Below are 18482 nucleotides of genomic sequence, written 5' to 3'. Positions count from 1 at the left end.
ACAGCCCGCACTTTATGCAGCAGCCTGACATATCGGGGTCATTTTTTAGGAATCTCTGCACCACCAAATTCAGCACATGCGCCAGGCAAGGGATGTGCGTCAAACCGGCTAGTCCCAGAGCTGCTATGAGATTTCGCCCATTATCACTCACAACCAGGCCAGGCTTGAGGCTGACTGGCACAAACCACTCATCTGTTTGTTGTTCAAGGCCCGCCCACAGCTCCTGCGCGGTGTGGGGTTTGTCCCCAGAACAGATAAGTTTTAAAACTGCCTGCTGTCGTTTACCCCTGGCTGTGCTGAAGTTGGTGGTGAAGGTGTTACGCTGACGGAATGAGGAGCTGGTAGAGGATGAGGAAGCGGAGTAGGCGGAGGAAGCAACAGGAGGCAAACTGAAGCGCCCTGCAATCCTCGGTGGTGGAAGGACATGCGCCAAACTGCTATCTGCCTCAGGCCCAGCCGCCACTGAATTTACCCAGTGTGCTGTTATGGAGATATAATGGCCCTACCGTTCTTACTGGTCCACGTATACATAGTCAGGTGCACCTTGCCACAGATGGCATTGTGCAGTGCACACCTGATTTTGTCCCCTACTTGGTTGTGCAGGGAAGGGATGGCTCGCCTTGAAAAGTAGTGGTGGCTGGGCACGACGTACTGTGGGACAGCCACCGCCATAAGGCCTTTAAAACTATCCGTCTCCACCAGACGGAATGACAGCATTTCAAAGGCCAGTAATTTAGAAATGCTGGCATTCAGGGCTAGGGATCGCGGGGGGGGGGGGGGGGGGGGTTACTTCCTCTTCCTCTCCAGTGTTTGGGAGATGGAGAGATGAACGCTTCCGTGGGACATTGTGGAGATGCTTGGTGACCCAGGTGTTGGTGTTGCTGGCAGATCCTCTGTTTGCGGGGTGGCAGGTGGCACTGTCACTCCAGAGGTGGATGAAGAGGCCGAGACTGCAGCAGAAGAGGAAGCAGGAGGAGCCAGAGACCTTTCTTGGTTTTTGAGGTTGTGCTCAGGTTGAGAACGTTTATGCCTCGCTTCAGGCTCTGATTTGCACAGCGTGCAAACCACTCGTATCTTGTCGTCAACACATTGTCTGAAGAACTGCCACGCCAGGGAACACCTTCGAGCTGGCTTTAGTGTGCTCGGTCCCTTGCTGCGGTGGGCAAAAGCAGGCGTACTGTCTAGAGGATGGCCGCTCCGCTTTTGCACCCTGCTCCCTCTTCTGCTCCCTCACCGCCTCTTCCTCCGAACTACATAGGTCACTCGCATGACCTAGATTCCATGTGGGGTCGAGGACCTCATCGTCCTCCACATCATCTTCAACCCAGTCTTCACCCTTGCCTTCCTTGTCGGTCTGCACACTTTCTAAAGTCCCAGCAGTTGGCACCTGTGTTTCGTCATCATCCGAGACGTGCTGCGATGGTCCTCCCATGTACTCATCTTAAAAAATAAGTGGTTGGGCATCGGTGCACTCAATCTCTTCCACTTCTGGGACAGCGTTAGGTTGATGGCCCTGGAAAACCCTGCTAACAGAGTCATCAAAAAGCAGAAGAGACTGCTGCATGACTTGGGGCTCAGACTGCTTGGCTGATTTGCAAGGGGGTGAAGTGAAAGACTGATGGACATCGGCTGCAGGTGCCAACTGTGGTCTTCCAGCAGGAGACTGGGTGGGAGACAATGTGAAGGAACTGGATCCACTGTCAGCAACCCAATCTACTATCGCCTGTGCTTGTTCAGGCCTCACCATTCGTAAAGCCGCATTAGGCCCTACCAAATACCGCTGTAGGTTCTGTCGCCTACTCGCACCTGAGGAAGGGGTTTCACTTGTGCGTGTAGCTGGCACAGATCAACCACGTCCTCTCCCTGCAACAGGAGCTCCACCAGTAGCACTACGACCTGGGCCACGTCCCTTATTTGACTCTCTCCTCATATTTTCCGAATTTAGGATCTTGTCCTAAATGGGTGTTTAATTAATAGTAGAATAGAATGACAGTATGTAAAGGGTGTATCTCACACGGCCTGAACCAGACTAGGCCTCAATTAAATATTTATTTGCCCAAAATGGCTGTATTTCAAATGCCTGAATCAAACCCCTGTATGTAGAGGGAGTATCTCACAGAGCCTGAACCAGTGTAGGCCTAAATTAAATATGTATTTGCACAAAATGGTTGTATTTCAAATGCCTGAATAAAACCCCTGTATTTACAGGGAGTATCTCACAGGGCATGATCCAGTGTAGGCCTGAATTCAATATTGGTGCATCAAATGGCGGTATTTTAAATCTCTGAATGTAACCCAAATGTATTAAGGGTGTATCTCACAATGACATCTGCATCAAAGGCTGCCAACTAAATTTTTTTGTGCCCAAACGAGTGTTGAATTTGACAGCAGTATATAAGCCTGTAATTTCACACGTGCTGATGCTGCAAGGCCTGAAAATAGTGTTTTTTGTCAAAAAAGTGTGTTTTTCAAACCCCAGAAAATGATGGGTGTATTTCTAGCTTAAATTGCACACTGACTAATCAAGATGTTGTAGTTTGCCCCAAAAAAATGTGATTTGCAATGTCCTAAAAGCTCAGAACTAGTACATGGATTGCAGGATAAAACTTACCAGGAAAGATTAAAGGACCTTAACATGTATAGCTTGGAAGAAAGACGAGACAGAGGGGATATGATAGAAACTTTAAATACATAAAGGGAATCAACAAGGTAAAAGAGGATAGAATATTTAAAAGAAGAAAAACTAGTACAGTCCTGATCAAAAGTTTAAGACCACTTGAAAAATGGCAAAAAATCATATTTAGCATGGCTGGATCTTACCAAGGTTCCAAGTAGAGCTTCAACATGCAACAAGAAGAAATGAGAGTGAGACAAAACATTTTTTGAGCATTCAATTTAGTGAAAACCTTGAATAAACTGAAACAGGCTGTTTTTCAGCTGATCAAAAGTTTAGGATAACACCTCCAAAAAAAAACTAACCCCCCCCCCCCCCCCAAAAAAACAGAAATTTAACTTCCAAACATGAACTCAGTAATGAGTAGCTCCGCTGTTATTGTTTATCACTTCAAAAATTTGTTTCGGCACGCTTGATCCAAGGGTTTCCATGAGTTGAGTGGGAACATTTCTTCAAGTGGTGAAGACACCTGCACGAAGGCCATCTACTGTCTGGAAACTTCCCTTGCCATCCATCCCCAAAGGTTCTCAATTGGATTTAGATCAGGGGAACACGCAGGATGGGCCAAAAGAGTGATGTTATCTCCTGGAAGAAGTCCGTTGTCCTGCGGGCATTGTGTACTGTAGCGTTGTCCTGTTGAAAAACGTGGTCGTTACCACACAGACGAGGGCCCTCAGTCATGAGGAATGCTCTCTGCAACATCTGGACATAGCCAGCGACTGTTTGACGCCCCTGCACTTCCTGAAGCTCCATTGTTCCACTGAAGGAAAAAGCACCCCAGACCATTATGGCGCCCCCTCCACTGTGGCGCGTAGAAAACATCTCAGGTGGGATCTGCTTGTCATGCCAGTAACATTGGAAACCATCAGGACCATCAAAACTTTCTTCCACCTTTTGAATCTCCCATGTTTGGTGCTCTCTTGCAAAGTCCAAATGAGCAGTTCTGTGGCGTTCAAGGAGAGGAGGTCTTTGAAGACGTTTTTTGTTTTTGAAGCCCTTCAGTCTCCGATGCCGTCTGATGGTTATGGGGCTGCAGTCAGCACCAGTAGGGCCTTAATTTGGGTCGAGGATTGTCCAGTGTCTTGACGGACAGCCGATTGGATACTCAGGCTCAGTGCTGATGAATTTTTTTTGGGTCTTCCACTTGACTTTTTTGTTCCATAACCCTCAGGATCATTTAAGAATTTAAGAAATTCCAAATGACTGTCTGTCTTACTGCGTCCCACCTCAGCAGCGATGGCGCGCTGTGAGCAGGGCCGGCGCCACCTGTAAGGCAACCTAGGCAGTCGCCTAGAGCGCCGCAATTTAGCAGGGGGCACCGGCCCTGTGCGGTTAAAAAAAAAAAAAGCGTTGCCGCAAGTTTTTTTTTGTTTTTTTTTTTATATAGCACCGGGGGCGGCGGCCACGCTACACTAGAGGTGGTGGTGGGGGGAATGGAAGGAGAGTGACAAAGGGGGGGGGGAATTATGAGAGTGACAAGGGAGGGGGGAGGAAATGATGAGAGTGACAAGGGAGTGGGAGGTGGGAATGAGAGTGACAAGGGAGGGGGGATGAGAGTGACAAGGGAGTGGGGGAAGGATGAGAGTGACAAGGGGGGGGATGAGAGTGACAAGGGAGGGGGGATGAGAGTGACAAGGGAGGGGGGGAGTAAATTAGAGTGACAAGGGAGGGGGGGAGTAAATGAGTGACAAGGGAGGGGGGACTAAATGAGAGTGACAAGGGAGGGGGGACTAAATGAGAGTGACAAGGGAGGGGGGAATGAAAGTGACAAGGGACGGAGGGGGGGAGAAGAGAGTGACAAGGGAGTCCCCAGAGCCAGACTGCAGCCAGAGACCAGATCATCTTATTGTCCTGATGGTAAGTAGACAATGCAATATGTTTATTATTTAATTGTTTAGTTATTAATACTACATTGGAAACTAATTTACCTCACATTAAGGCTCCATTCACACGTCCGCAACGTGTTTTGCGGATACACAGAGCCGCGGATCCGCAAAACACGGAAAGCGGCAATGTGCGTTCCGCATTTTGCGGACCCCATAGGAATGAATGAGTCCGCAGAATGAAATTGCGGACGTGTGAATGGAGCCCAAAAGGACACTATAGTCCCAGAACCAGTACAGTTTAATGTAGTGGTACTGGTGTCTATAACCTGTTCCTGCAGAGAAAAGACACTGTGCAGTACTGGTGTAAAGGAGCACTATAGTGCCAGGAAAACTAACTCATTTTCCTGGCACTATATAGTTGTTAGGAGTGGGGCACCCTCCCCCAGTGCCAGCCACTTACCTTTCTCCAGCGCCGGCACTAGGAACTCTTCTGCCCGATCTTCCTTTCAGCTGCGAATGCGCATGCGCAGGCATTCAAAACTATGTTCTGCGTCTTCCCACTGTAATTTTCACAGTGAGAATCGCGGAAGCCCCCTCTAGCGGCTGTCAGGGAGGCAGCTACAAGAAGCTGGATTAACCCTAAGGGAAACATAGCAGTTCTTTTAATTCAAATGCCGAGAAAGGGGTGGAACATGATATGGGCAGATCATCTGATAAGGGGGGGAAGCGGCAATTTTTATCTTGCCTAGGGCAGCAAAAATCCTTGCACCGGCCCTGGCTGTGAGAGACCCTGCTTATGCAGTTCAACAACCCGACCACGTTAAAAAAGGGAGAGTTTTTTTGCTTTTGCCATCACATTGTGTAACTACCTGACAGAAAATTACAATGAATCCACATCTTTGCACAGATTTGGCCTTTTAAAAGCATGTGGTCCTAAACTTTTGATCAGCTGAAAAACAGCCTGTCTCAGTTTATTCGTGGTTTTCATTAAATTGAATGCCCAAAAAATGTTTTGTCTCACTCCCATTTCTTCTTGTTGCATGTTGAAGCTCTACTTGGAACCTTGTTAAGATCCAGCCATGCTAAATATGATTTTTTTTGCCATTTTTCAAGTGGTCTTAAACTTTTGATCAGGACTGTATTACTTTACGGAGAGAGTAGTGGATGCATGGAATAGCCTTCCTGCAGAAGTGGTAGCTGCAAATACAGTGAAGGAGTTTAAGCATGCATGGGATAGGCATAAGGCCATCCTTCATATAAGATAGGGCCAAGGGCTATTCATAGTATTCAGTATATTGAGCAGACTAGATGGGCCAAATGGTTCTCATCTGCCGACACATTCTATGTTTCTATGGGCAAGGAGGTCAGAGACAATTGCAGGAACATTGTGGCTGCTTTGTGTTTGGGAGAAATAACACCTGCTCCCTGAATGATGCATGCGATAAATCTAGTCGTGCAGCGTTTGTTAAAAAAAAGTGCAGTGGCTTTTGGAAGGTACTAATAATAGTAGTAATAATTATATAATATATCATAATCAGTTCTCACCTCTCCTGTCTTTCTACTATAAGCAGTGATAAGTGTGGTGTTGTAGTTAAGCAAATTGAAGCAAAACTAATTGACTTTGATCCAAATTTTAGGAAAATTAAATTTGCCACGAATCCAAATTTTCTCTCGCTTTGTGGTAACAAATCATTTTTTTTCTAAAATTGCGGCTACACATGTTCCAAAGTAAGAAGCTCAGGAACGCAATATGACCTAAAATGCTGTGCAGCCAGCTAATCAGCAGATAGCCACCCCTGTGATGTGACTGCCCTACAAAAGCCTCATCCTGCCCTGTCTCCACCATTTTATTGTGAACTGAGCATAGGGAGAGACGTGACAAGTGCTAGGGACAGTGTTTAACAAAACTTTTAGAATCTTGGATAGGGACAGAGTAGGGAGATCGTAGAGAGAGTTTTCACACACTGTAGAGAGAGCATAGGGAGACTACAGGTACAGTGCAATTCTCTTTGTAATCACCCTGTACATCTTGTTTCACTGCTGTACCATTTATTCTTAATCTGTTCTGTTATACATATGTATGAAATTATTATATATAAATATATAATAAATATATACCATATGCAACACAACCTCTTACTGGGTCTGATTCGAGGTTGAAAAAATATTGTATGGTGTGGAAAATTGATATTATAGTATTATTATTGATGAGTATATATGGAGTTACAGTGAAACAAAAGAAATACATATTACATAGAGAGATAATTATACACACACACATAACAATAATTATAATTGCTAGCAATTTCCAGGATACCATATAATGCTACTTTAACTTAACATTAAAATTCCTTACAGTTTATAGTAACCACACATTGGCCTCCAATACTTGTCTCTCCTCTACCCTCTCCCGTCCTCTCTTCCTCCCAGCCTCCTCCTCCACCTTCCAAGTTTTTTTTCCATGTTTCTTCCATCTACCCCAAAGCATGGATCTTTTATTCCTTGCAAGCTCTCAACCCCCATCCTTGCCAATGCCCCATATCGGTTATCTGAGAGTGTGGGCCTGCCCAGAAACTGAATCTTGGTCAACCAGTTATTTTAGCATTTTATGACTCTGCTCTTATTCCCACGTTTTGGCTGCCTTTTGTTCTCTGCTAATCAGCATATGTAAGAGATGCAGGATTCTACAAGGCCTTTATATGTGAGAATCGGAGTAAGACAAAAGGAGCTAGATACATACTAATAAATTCAGTTACCTACCCGTCTCTGATTTACACAAATAAATCCCTCATAATCTATAAAATATAATGTAATATAATGCATATATTATTTCCAAAACCTGTATTTCTTACACCCCTATAACACTTTCCTCCACAGACCCTTCCCTATAACACTGCCCTCCACAGATCCTTCCCTATAACACTGCCCTCCACAGATCCCCCTATAACACTACCCTCCACAGATCCCCCTATAACACTGTCCTCCACAGATCCCCCTATAACACTGTCCTCCACAGATACTCCTATAACACTGTCCTCCACAGATCCTCCTATAACACTGTCCTCCACAGATCCCCCTATAACACTGTCCTCCACAGATCCCCCTATAACACTGCCCACCACAGATCCCCCTATAACACTGTCCTCCACAGGTCCCCCTATAACACTGTCCTCCACAGGTCCCCCTATAACACTGTCCTCCACAGATCCCCCTATAACACTGTCCTCCACAGATCCTTCCCTATAACACTGTCCTCCACAGATCCTTCCCTATAACACTGTCCTCCACAGATCCCCCTATAACACTGTCCTCCACAGATCCTTCCCTATAACACTGTCCTCCGCAGATCCCCCTATAACACTGCCCTCCGCAGATCCCCCTATAACACTGCCCTCCGCAGATCCCCCTATAACACTGCCCTCCGCAGATCCCCCTATAACACTGCCCTCCGCAGATCCCCCTATAACACTGCCCTCCGCAGATCCCCCTATAACACTGCCCTCCGCAGATCCCCCTATAACACTGCCCTCTGCAGATCCCCCTATAACACTGCCCTCTGCAGATCCCCCTATAACACTGTCCTCCGCAGATCCCCCTATAACACTGCCCTGCACAGATCCCCTATAACACTGCCCTCCACAGATCCCCCTATAACACTGCCCTCCACAGATCCTTCCCTATAACACTGCCCTCCACAGATCCTTCCCTATAACACTGCCCTCCACAGATCCTTCCCTATAACACTGCCCTCCACAGATCCTTCCCTATAACACTGCCCTCCACAGATCCTTCCCTATAACACTGCCCTCCACAAATCCTTCCCTATAACACTGTCCTCCGCAGATCCCCCTATAACACTGTCCTCCGCAGATCCCCCTATAACACTGTCCTCCGCAGATCCCCCTATAACACTGTCCTCCGCAGATCCCCCTATAACACTGTCCTCCGCAGATCCCCCTATAACTCTGTCCTCCGCAGATCCCCCTATAACACTGTCTTCTGCAGATCCCCCTATAACACTGTCCTCCGCAGATCCTTCCCTATAACACTGTCCTCCGCAGATCCTTCCCTATAACACTGTCCTCCGCAGATCCTTCCCTATAACACTGTCCTCCGCAGATCCTTCCCTATAACACTGTCCTCCATAGATCCTTCCCTATAACACTGTCCCCTGCAGATCCCCCTATAACACTGTCCTCCGCAGATCCCCCTATAACACTGTCCTCCGCAGATCCCCCTATAACACTGTCCTCCTCAGATGCCCCATTAGTTCAAAACCCACTAAAAGTACACCATTTAGTTCAAAATATTTTATTTTCTTAAGACGAACCTAGGAAATTATCAGTTACATCGTATAAAGGGAAAAATACGGTAATTCTAACTACCTAGCAGTTTTCTAAAGTTGCCAACACACATACTTCCATCAGGAGGTAAATTAGATTCTGTAAGTTCGTTTGTTAGCAAACACTATCCCGTGCCAGAGGTAGAATAGTGGTTCCCTGCCTAAAAAAGATGCCCATGAACAAACCCTCCCTACATGTGTCACCAGGGCACTGGCTTCATCAGGGGAGTTTGGGTTATGCTAAGGGGAAGCTCAAGGACCTGCCACATTTTATTGTAATCCTGCGCCTGCCTTTTGTTTTCCCAGCCAATAGTGAAGCCCCCCAGGGCCAGGGAACCATTAGAAAAGCAGTATAGGATTATTTTCATCTGCACAAATGATGTCCACTATCTAGCAATTTTCAAGATTCTCAGAAGCATCCTGTACATTTTAGACCCTTGTGATGACACCTGGCCATGTAATCTCCAGTCTGACCACCAGTCCAAGGCTTGCTGTCCTGTCAGACAGGAGATCAGTCTGTCCTGTGTGGCTGACGTCCTGTGAACTACAAGATTACAGCATCATTTATCAGATCCCTCTGGAGAGCTCCCTCCCCACCAGCTACTACTCCTTGTCTTCTGTATGTCCCTAAACATATCATGCTGCTGAAGGTATCATCTCTACATTATCCAATAAACTGGGAAAGCACATATTTAAACGATGAGCCCCTGATTACTAATCAGGTTCAGTAAGAATTTCGCAAAAATTAATCTGCCTAGGGGTGTAGGAAAAGAGCACAGGGAGACCCCAGCAGTGGAGGAGATCTCTCTCCACACCTAGGTTCTGATAGGAGTGTGTATGTGTGATCTGAACGTATCTACGTCTCCTCTCTCCTTCCCCCGCTTAGGGGTGTGAGAAAGGAGTAAGGGTAGACCTTAGGAGTGGACACTCTCCACACCTAAGTATGACTGCTCACTAAAGCGAGTATTCACAAAATCGAGTGCTCCTCTATGCTATTTTGGAAGAATCCAGTAGGTAACCTGCAGCCAGACCACATAGAGACCACTAGACCTGGAACATTTTGGGTAATCTAGATACCTATAAATTCTATCAGATGATAGATGTGATCTGTACACCATAAGATAATAGTGACAGCGGGACCCCCATAGTTTTAATGGATCACACTTGTATTTACTTTTAGCATAAATAGTAAAAGTTATGTTTTATCTCAATAAGGGTGACCCTGTACAGGGACTATTTTGTGGGTTATTAATCCTCTCATTCAGTTTTCGTCAAGATCCCCTCTACCGCGGAGCGCTCGTCCCCCTACGATCACATGGTATACCTGGACTGCTTCAACTGTATCTATACCATGTGACCATATGGAACTGGAAACATGTGACCATAGCGGAGATGAGCGCTCCACAGTAGAGCCACTAACACTAGTTTAAAAATTGTCTACAGAGTCCTTGGTAACGGAGACAAAATGTATTTGGGCACGGGCAGTGGATGACAAGTTTAGGGACTGGACCACATGATCTTTGTGTAGAATTTACGCAGGGAACAGAACAGAACCGGTGAATGAAGTACATTAGTGAGTTACATAAATATAAGGCCCTTCCCATAATGTGCAATTGCTCAGCATAGCAGCAGAATTCTATTTAGGGTGCTGTGGTGGCAACAAGCCTATGTAGCAACTTGAGGTTTTGAAAAAAGAAAATCTGTAAAAAAAAAAAAAAAGTTATACCTGTGCCTCATAATAAAATGTTTGGAAAATGGAAGAGCACAAAACGAAAGACCCATGCCTCCTCCTCCTAGAGTTAGAATGTGGGTGGTAGCAGCAGTTTCAGTACCGGCCAGGAGTAGTAGTAGTTGGCCACAGTTCTCCCTGGCTTATGAAAAAGTGCAAAATTATTATTGAGGACAAAAGAGGATGGGATTGTGGACTGGGGGATTTATGGGGGCATTACTATTACTGAAGGCACTATCAGAGGTATTTTTAATGCTGGTAACACAACCAGGGCATTGTTATTGCTGGGTCCACTATAAGGGATCATTTTAACTACTAGGACACCATAGGGGGCCTTACAGGGACTTTATAGCTATAGGGGTTTAGACACTTCGAGTTTGTGTAGTGATCAGCGGCAGTGTACTACAACCTATTCAAACATATTATGGGATTGGGGAACCCTATCCAAAGTTTGCCCTGGGGCTCTTAGAACTCTAGTTACACCACTGTGTCCTTATGCTATAATCAGTGATAAGCAGGGTGTTCTAATGGTGATAGATAATCAGTCCTCACCTCTCCTATGTTCTCTCCTGTCCTTGTACTTTAAACAGTGATAAACAAGGTGTTCTAGTGGTGATAGGTAATCCAGTTCTCACCTCTCCTGTGTTCTCACCTGTCCTTATACTATAAGCAGGATGTTCTAGTGGTGATAGATAATCAGTTCTCACCTCTCGTGTGTTCTCCCCTGTCCTTATACTATAAGCAGTGATAAGCAGGGTTTTCTAGTGGTGATAATCAGTTCTCTCCTGTCCCTTATACTAGGTACAGTATCTTAATGCCTGCAGTCATCCCAAAACTGGTAGATAGAACAGGAAGACAGCATTAAAGGGTTTGTTCAGGAATAAGTAACTTTTCACATGTGCCCGCAGCCTCTACTATGCAAAGAGTCATACGTACCTGCTACCCTTAGAGCGGTTATGCACGCTGGCTCCATTATGTCCATCTTACAGTAAATGTTGTTCACTTCCTCGCTGGCACAGGCATGATCAACTGCTTCCAGTCATTGGCTACAGCAGAGCAGATGATTATGCCCATTCCGAGGAGGTAAACAAGCTATGGACCAAAATAACTTTGGCTTACCGGCTTCACAGTCCTGGGACGGCCAGCAATGACAACAAGTACACAAACAATGTAATGTTAGGGATAGAATATAAGGGCTACTCTCCCTGCATTGCAAACTGGTTGGAATAACAAAGCAATCAGATTGGATTTATACAGGAGACAGATATTTGGGTCAGATAACTCCTGCTGTCCGGTCATTTTTGGTAGTCTGTTCAGGTCATATAAAACCTTCTACACGACTTCTCCAACCGTCTGATGACTTCTACAATATTTGTTTCACAGCTTGTGGATCCGGGTGAAGATCGGAACAAAATTAATCCTACAGAGACATATGTGAGGGGTGATGAGCAGAGTACAGAGGACATTTCCTACAGATAACCCCCCAGGTGAGTAGTGACCACTAAGTAAAGCAGAGAAGACTCACAGATTCTACTCCTTCACTGGATGATACAATTTTATGTTACATTTTAGGTTCTGTCTTCTGTCAGTTTTTCTGCATTATATTCACCGATTCACCTAAAATTCTAATTAAATATGGATGGAAATGTGACAGCGTTATAGGTGATATACAGTATCTATATGAAGTATATAGTCCACCTAAGGAGAGGTCATTAATATCAGATCGGAGGCAAATTCAACTCCCAGCAGCCTTGTCGTCAGATGTATAGAGAGGACAGCGCTCTTAGGCCTCTTCCTGGCCATGCAATGTGACGCTCATCGGTCATATGGCCTAGGCACAGATTAGTCCCATTCCAGTGAATGGGTCTGAGCTGCAATGCCAAGCACAGCTACTATTCAACAGACGACGCTGTGCCCGGTAAGCTGTGAGGAGGCTTTGTATTAACTGGAGCTCCGGTGAGCACTGAGGCTTCCTCAGACAGCTGATTGGTGGGGGTGCAGGGACCTGACCTCTGCTGATCTTAAATTGATGACCTATGCTTAGGAAAATCTTGGAGAACCCCTCTAATCATCTGCAAATGCTAAAAAAAAACTGAAACAAAATCCGCAAAACATCTCGCTTTATTCAGTATTGAGTATGAGAGCCACGTGCATAAATACATTCACTTACACGCCTTGGCATCCTACCAATGAGGTTACTAATGATTGTCTGAGGAATGTTCTGCCATGCTGAATGCATTTGGGCAAGAAAATCATCAAGATCTGTTGCTGGTACCTACAGTATCTCACAAAAGTCAGTCCACCCCTCACATTTTTGTAAATATTTTATTCTATCTTTTCATGAGACAACCCTGAAGATCTGACACTTTGAGACAATGTAAAGTAGTCAGTGTACAGCTTGTATAACGGTGTAAATTTGGTGTGCCCTCAAAATAACTCAACACACAGCCACTAATGTCTAAACCGCTGGCAACAAATGTGAGTACACCCCTAAGTGAGAATGGCAAAATTGTGGCCACCATTATTTTCCTGCACTGCCTTAACTCTCTTGGGCATGGAGTTCTCTAGAGCGTCACAGGTTGCCACTTGAATCCTCTTCCACTCCTCCATTATGGCATAAGTCTATTTTGAAAAGACAACCTCTGGATATGGAGCTGAGCATGTGCACTCAACCTCTCCAAGCTGAGAATGTCACAGCCAGGGAGAAGGTGAGCTTTTTTTTTTCTCCCTGTCTGTGACGCTCTCTGCTGTGATTGGATCGTGCCACAGCCAGGGAGAAGGAGACGCCCATTGAGAAACCTTGGCGTCTCCTCCACCCTGTATCGATGCTGAGTATTAACACCCTCCCGTCCGCCCATAGACTAAAATCGTCCAGGAGGTGGTTCTCTATTTCTGAATGGATGTACCAGAACGTCCATTCAGAAACTGCAGCTGCACGCTAATCGTGCAGCTGCTGATCGAGTTGCCCTCTGTCAGTGACAGCAGGGCAACCCAGAGAGAAGGCAAGGACAGTGCCCAGGTGTCCCTGCCTTCTGGATCGCTGCGTACAGCGCTTCCTGTTCCGGCCCGGCTTTCATGTGATCGCCGGGACCGGAGAGTGCAGTTGCTGTGTGAGGTCTTTCAGAGACCTCGATCAGCCCTGCGCTGAGGCTGTAAAGCGATGTATTGCGCTGTACAGCCTCTCTGGGGGGTGTATTTCTCCTGTAACTGGGGCTACTATGTCAGCCCCAGTTACAGGAGAAATCAACAGTGAAAAAAAAATAAGTGAAGTAAATGTCCCCTAGAGGTCTTGTATGTGTCACGGATGAAGTTGCAGATAGCTGGAACTTATAAATAAACGACCGACTGGCTTGATCCCAAACTACGGAGCATATAGGTGAACCCTTTAAAACTCTAAGAGCTCTCCCTGACTGCTACACACATGCAAGGGTCTCAATGGTAGACAATTGCATGCCCACGTACCTAAGACTGTGTGACACCTGAAAACCCTATAATAGTGAGGGGACACGACCACCAGCTCCCTGCACTGAATACGGATGGAGTCAGGGTCGCCTAGAATCAAGCCAGCAAGGAAACACAATAAAGGAAAAGACTTATCTGAGCAAACAGCAGCAGCCTCTAGCAGTGAACCCTTCATCCAGGAAGTAGTATAAACCGCAAAGTGAGGCAGTATGGGATGGAATATGAAGGAAGACGATTAGTCTAAATAAGTGACACCTGGCAGAAGGAAAGGAGATGACAAAGTGAAACCAAAACAAAGAACGTCATACAAGAGGTAGAGAAGAACGTCTGCCAAATCTTCTCACAGAACTGGCAGTGACAGTATGAACTTATGGGGGACGAAAAGTGTAAAATAAAAAGGTTTCAAATGTGAAAAAAAAAAAATCTCCCAAGTAAGGAATAAATAAAAATGTTAAAAATAGAAAACATTAAATAAAATAGACATATTTGGTATTGCCGCGTCCGTGACGGTCGGCTCTATAACTATATCACATGATAGACACAGTCCGATAAACACCATAAAAATAAATTACCTGACAAAAAAAGCAATTTTTGTCACCTTAAATCACAAAAAGTGCAACACCAAGTGATCAAAAAGGCGTATGTCCCACAAAATGGTACCAATAAAACCGTCACTTCATCCCGCAAAAAATGAGCCCCTACATAAGAAATTTCTCAAAAAATAAAAAAACTATAGCTCTTAGAACATGGACACATTAAAACATAATTTTTTTGTTTCAAAAATGCTCATTATTGTGTAAAACTTAAATAAATAAGAAAAAGTATACATATACATCCGTAACGATCTGCTCTCTAAAAATGTCACTTGACCGAACCCCTCAGGTGAACGCTGTAAAAATAAATAAATAAAAACTGTGCTAAAACAACTAATTTTTTGGTCACTGCCCATAAAGTGTTATAATGAACGATCAAAAAATCATATGTACCCAAAAATGGTACCAATAAAACTGGTACCTTATCCCCTAGTTTCCAAAATGGGGTCACTTCTTGGAAGCTTCTACTGTAAGGGTGCATCAGGGGTCTTCAAATGGGACATGGCATCTAAAAACCATGTGGTGCTCCTTTTCTTCTGCTCCCTGCCGTGTGCCCATACAGCAGTTTATGACCACATGTGAGGTGTTTCTGTAAACCACAGAATCTGGGTAATAAATATAGAGTTTGGTTTGGCTGTTAACCATCGACGTGTTAAAGAAAAAATTGGATTAAATTGGAAAATCTGCCAAAAAAGTGAAATTTAAAAATTTGATCTCCATTTTCCTTCAATTCTTGTTGAATGCCTAAAGGGTTAACAAAGTTTGTAAAATCGGTTTTAAGTAACTTGAGGGGTGTAGTTTCTACAATGGGGTCATTTATGGGGGTATCCAGTATGTAAGCCCCACAAAATGACTTTAGACCTGAACTGGTCCTTAAAAAGTGTGTTTTGGCAATTTTCTTAAAAATGTAAAGAATTGCTTCTAAATTTCTAAGCCTTCTAACGTCCTAAAAAAATAAAATAACATTTCCAAAATGATGCCAACATAAAGTAGACATATGGGGAATGTTAAGTAATAAATATTTTATGAGGTATCACTTTCTGTTTTAAAAGCAGAGAAATAGAAATTTAGAAAATTGCAAATTTTTTTAAATTTTGGGTAAATTGGGGACTTTTTCATAAATAAAGGTGAAATATATTGACTCAAATTTATGACTATCATGAAGTACAATGTGTCATGAGAAAACAGTCTCTGAATGACTTGGATAAGTAAAGGCGTTCCAAAGTTATTACCACATAAAGTGAGATATGTCAGATTTGCAAAATTAGGCCTGGTCAGGAAGGGGGCAAATGGCCCAGACGGGAAGTGGTTATCTTACTGAGTGAAAAAACTGCAGGGGGCACAGCAGGAGCGATATTTGAAGAAAAAAAACAGGCAGGATGGCAGTATCAGCAGGGTGGGTCAGCTTACACTGCTAGGAAAAGTATTTATCTAAACAACAAAAAAAACTGAAAGGTCCTCTTTAAAACTGATGAGCTTGGGCGAGAGAAGCTAAATTGATCAGTTGGCAATCTGCATCAAGCAGCAAGTTTCCTGCTGGATTTCTCAACTCCATCTACAACTGGACAACGTGGTTATTGACAATGGCAGGAACATTGTGGCTGCATTTAATTTGGTGAAATAAAAGTAACGTGGCTTGCAGATGGTTTTGGTTATGTCCAGGGGACTGTCCAGCCATTCTTATGTGGCTCAAAAGGCTCTTCTGAATGTGAAGTGACAAAATGGTCTGCCTCTGTACAGTTTGAATTCCACCTTACATATGATGAAGCGTTGTTATGAGCAGTGTAAAGAGATTCATGATTTACATGATGCATTTGAGCTCCGGCAGTGGCAGCTTATCAGGGACATGTGTCGCATACTCAACCCCTTCGAAGAGGCCACCAGAGTAGGGACAAGCATTAACATGGCATCACACTGATATTTATTTTTGAACAAATGCTCACGCTGATGCAACAAGGACTAGAGGAAAAACCACAACCCCCACAGCTTTCAGGGGATCCTGTAGCTGATAGGAACCTGGACGGACGAAGTTGTGGAAAGGAGGAGGAGAAGTTTGTGGTACAGGGAGTTTTCCTAGGCACAGCTAGGGAAGGAGGTTGGCGCTCAGTATGATAGATATGCTGATGATGATGTTGACGACGATGTCATTGGCCATGACCAACCATTGCAGTGGGGTCTTAAAGAACTGGGTCCTCAGGCATGCTGGTGAGCATCACAAACTGCATGCTTGGTTGCCTACATGCTGACAAGCATGTGGTTAGCATCAAGCAAAGTGATGACTACTAAATAGCGATACTTTTAGATCATTGCAATCAAAGCAAAAAGGAGAGAATGTTTAACTGATACCTGTCACCTGTTTTTCTGTCCAGGAGTCCCATCTCCAACCTGGCTGAGTCAGAGACCTCCAGCCCTCTCTGGTTGTGCTACCCCGACAATAAGTCTCAGAAGGCACAGCAGCAGCAGTCCATTTAGTTTTCTTAATGTGATGGGAGTTTTTTTTAAGTGCTGTGCCAACCTGACGCATATCCGCAAAAGGATAAGCATTGCCTGAACAACCGAGTTCAGTAGTACCTGGACTGTGCCCTTTCTTCTGCACATAGACTGTCCCCTGACTCCATGGACCTCTGGGAGGGAGATTGGAACAGTGGCTGGAACTGGTCCAGTTTGATATGTGTACTGTCTTGTCCAGCCTCCAGTGCAGGGTATTCAGTGTGACAGGTGGCATCGTCACACACCTGATGCCAAGGAGTAGATCTGCCAGAGAGCCATGCACAGATTTTCAGGCCAATGGGAGCAGATTCGATTCTGGTCAAATTTATTTGTTCTCTTTTCTGACTAATTCTTCAGACTTACACCTGAAATGTATTTCCATAAATTGGTCTTTCTCTAGTGATATACTTTTCATAATCTTTGGATGGTGTGTACAGTATAGATGAATCACAAGCACTTAAAGGAGTTGTCGCATCTTAGACAATGGGGGCATATCACTATATGTCCCCATTGTTTAATAAGTGCGGGTCCAACCGCTTGGACCTGCACCTATATCGAGAATGGAGCGGGCCAAAGTGGTGGCTGGAGGACTCTCGTCGGGCCACCACCAAGCTCTCTCCCCATAGAAGTGAATAGGAGCGCACTGTGCATGACCGGCCCCTGTTTCGATTCACTTCTATGGGCTTGACTGATATAGCCACACCAGTGCAGAGCCAGTGCTTCGTATGCACAGTGCATCCTCCACCACTTTCAGGGCTCCGTTTAGGAGATAGGTGTGGGTCCCAGCCGTGGGACCCGCACCTACCAGACAATAGTGGCATAACCTAGCGAATTGCTTCTATTGTCTCAGAATAGGCAACCCCTTTAATATAAATGCATGAAAAAATGAAGATGTTATGGTGTGGACCATGCAGTTTGTTTACTTGAGAGTGACAGGACTGAGATTTGGAGAGACCTTGGTGTGCACAGTGTCCTGGCTGCAGTGAGGAGGTTTGAGTCACAGGATTATTCTTTGGCGCTATATGTAGTTTGTGTAATTGGGAAAGGCTGCAGGATAAGGCTACATTCACACAACTATGAAAAATTGCACACAACTGTTTTTAGAATGAATTGAACTCAATGCTGCTATTCAGATGGCCATTTTTTTTTAGGAGTGTCACAGATGAGGTACAGGGTGAAACACCACACTGAAAACCAGGAGGGAAGGGGAAATCCACCAGGGCTCAACGCTAGAATAGGAAAGGATCACCTCCTAGAGAACCCTACTCCTGGCCCTTACTCACATTAACCATTGAAGGTAGAAGTGCGCATACACTGGAACCAGGAAGCCCTGGAGACCCTGAAGAGCCCTAAAGATATTGGCAGG

General features: G+C 44.9%; 1 protein-coding gene across 2 annotated transcripts in view; it reads left to right on the top strand.

Annotated features, from left to right (window-relative positions):
• The window catches only part of LOC122940413 (oocyte zinc finger protein XlCOF7.1-like), a 70976-nt gene that overhangs the window by 42377 nt on the left and 10117 nt on the right, over nucleotides 1-18482 (top strand). For both annotated transcript variants that reach the window (XM_044297084.1, XM_044297083.1), the window contains one exon: nucleotides 11955-12058. In XM_044297084.1, the coding sequence (XP_044153019.1) occupies nucleotides 12016-12058 (43 nt within the window). In that variant the 5' untranslated portion in view covers nucleotides 11955-12015. The remainder of the gene's footprint in view (nucleotides 1-11954; nucleotides 12059-18482) is intronic.

Source organism: Bufo gargarizans, chromosome 6, assembly GCF_014858855.1.
Source record: "Bufo gargarizans isolate SCDJY-AF-19 chromosome 6, ASM1485885v1, whole genome shotgun sequence".
NCBI classification, from domain to species: domain Eukaryota; kingdom Metazoa; phylum Chordata; class Amphibia; order Anura; family Bufonidae; genus Bufo; species Bufo gargarizans.
Note: the sequence above shows the minus strand (reverse complement) of the source record. Positions and strands in the feature narration are given on the sequence as shown.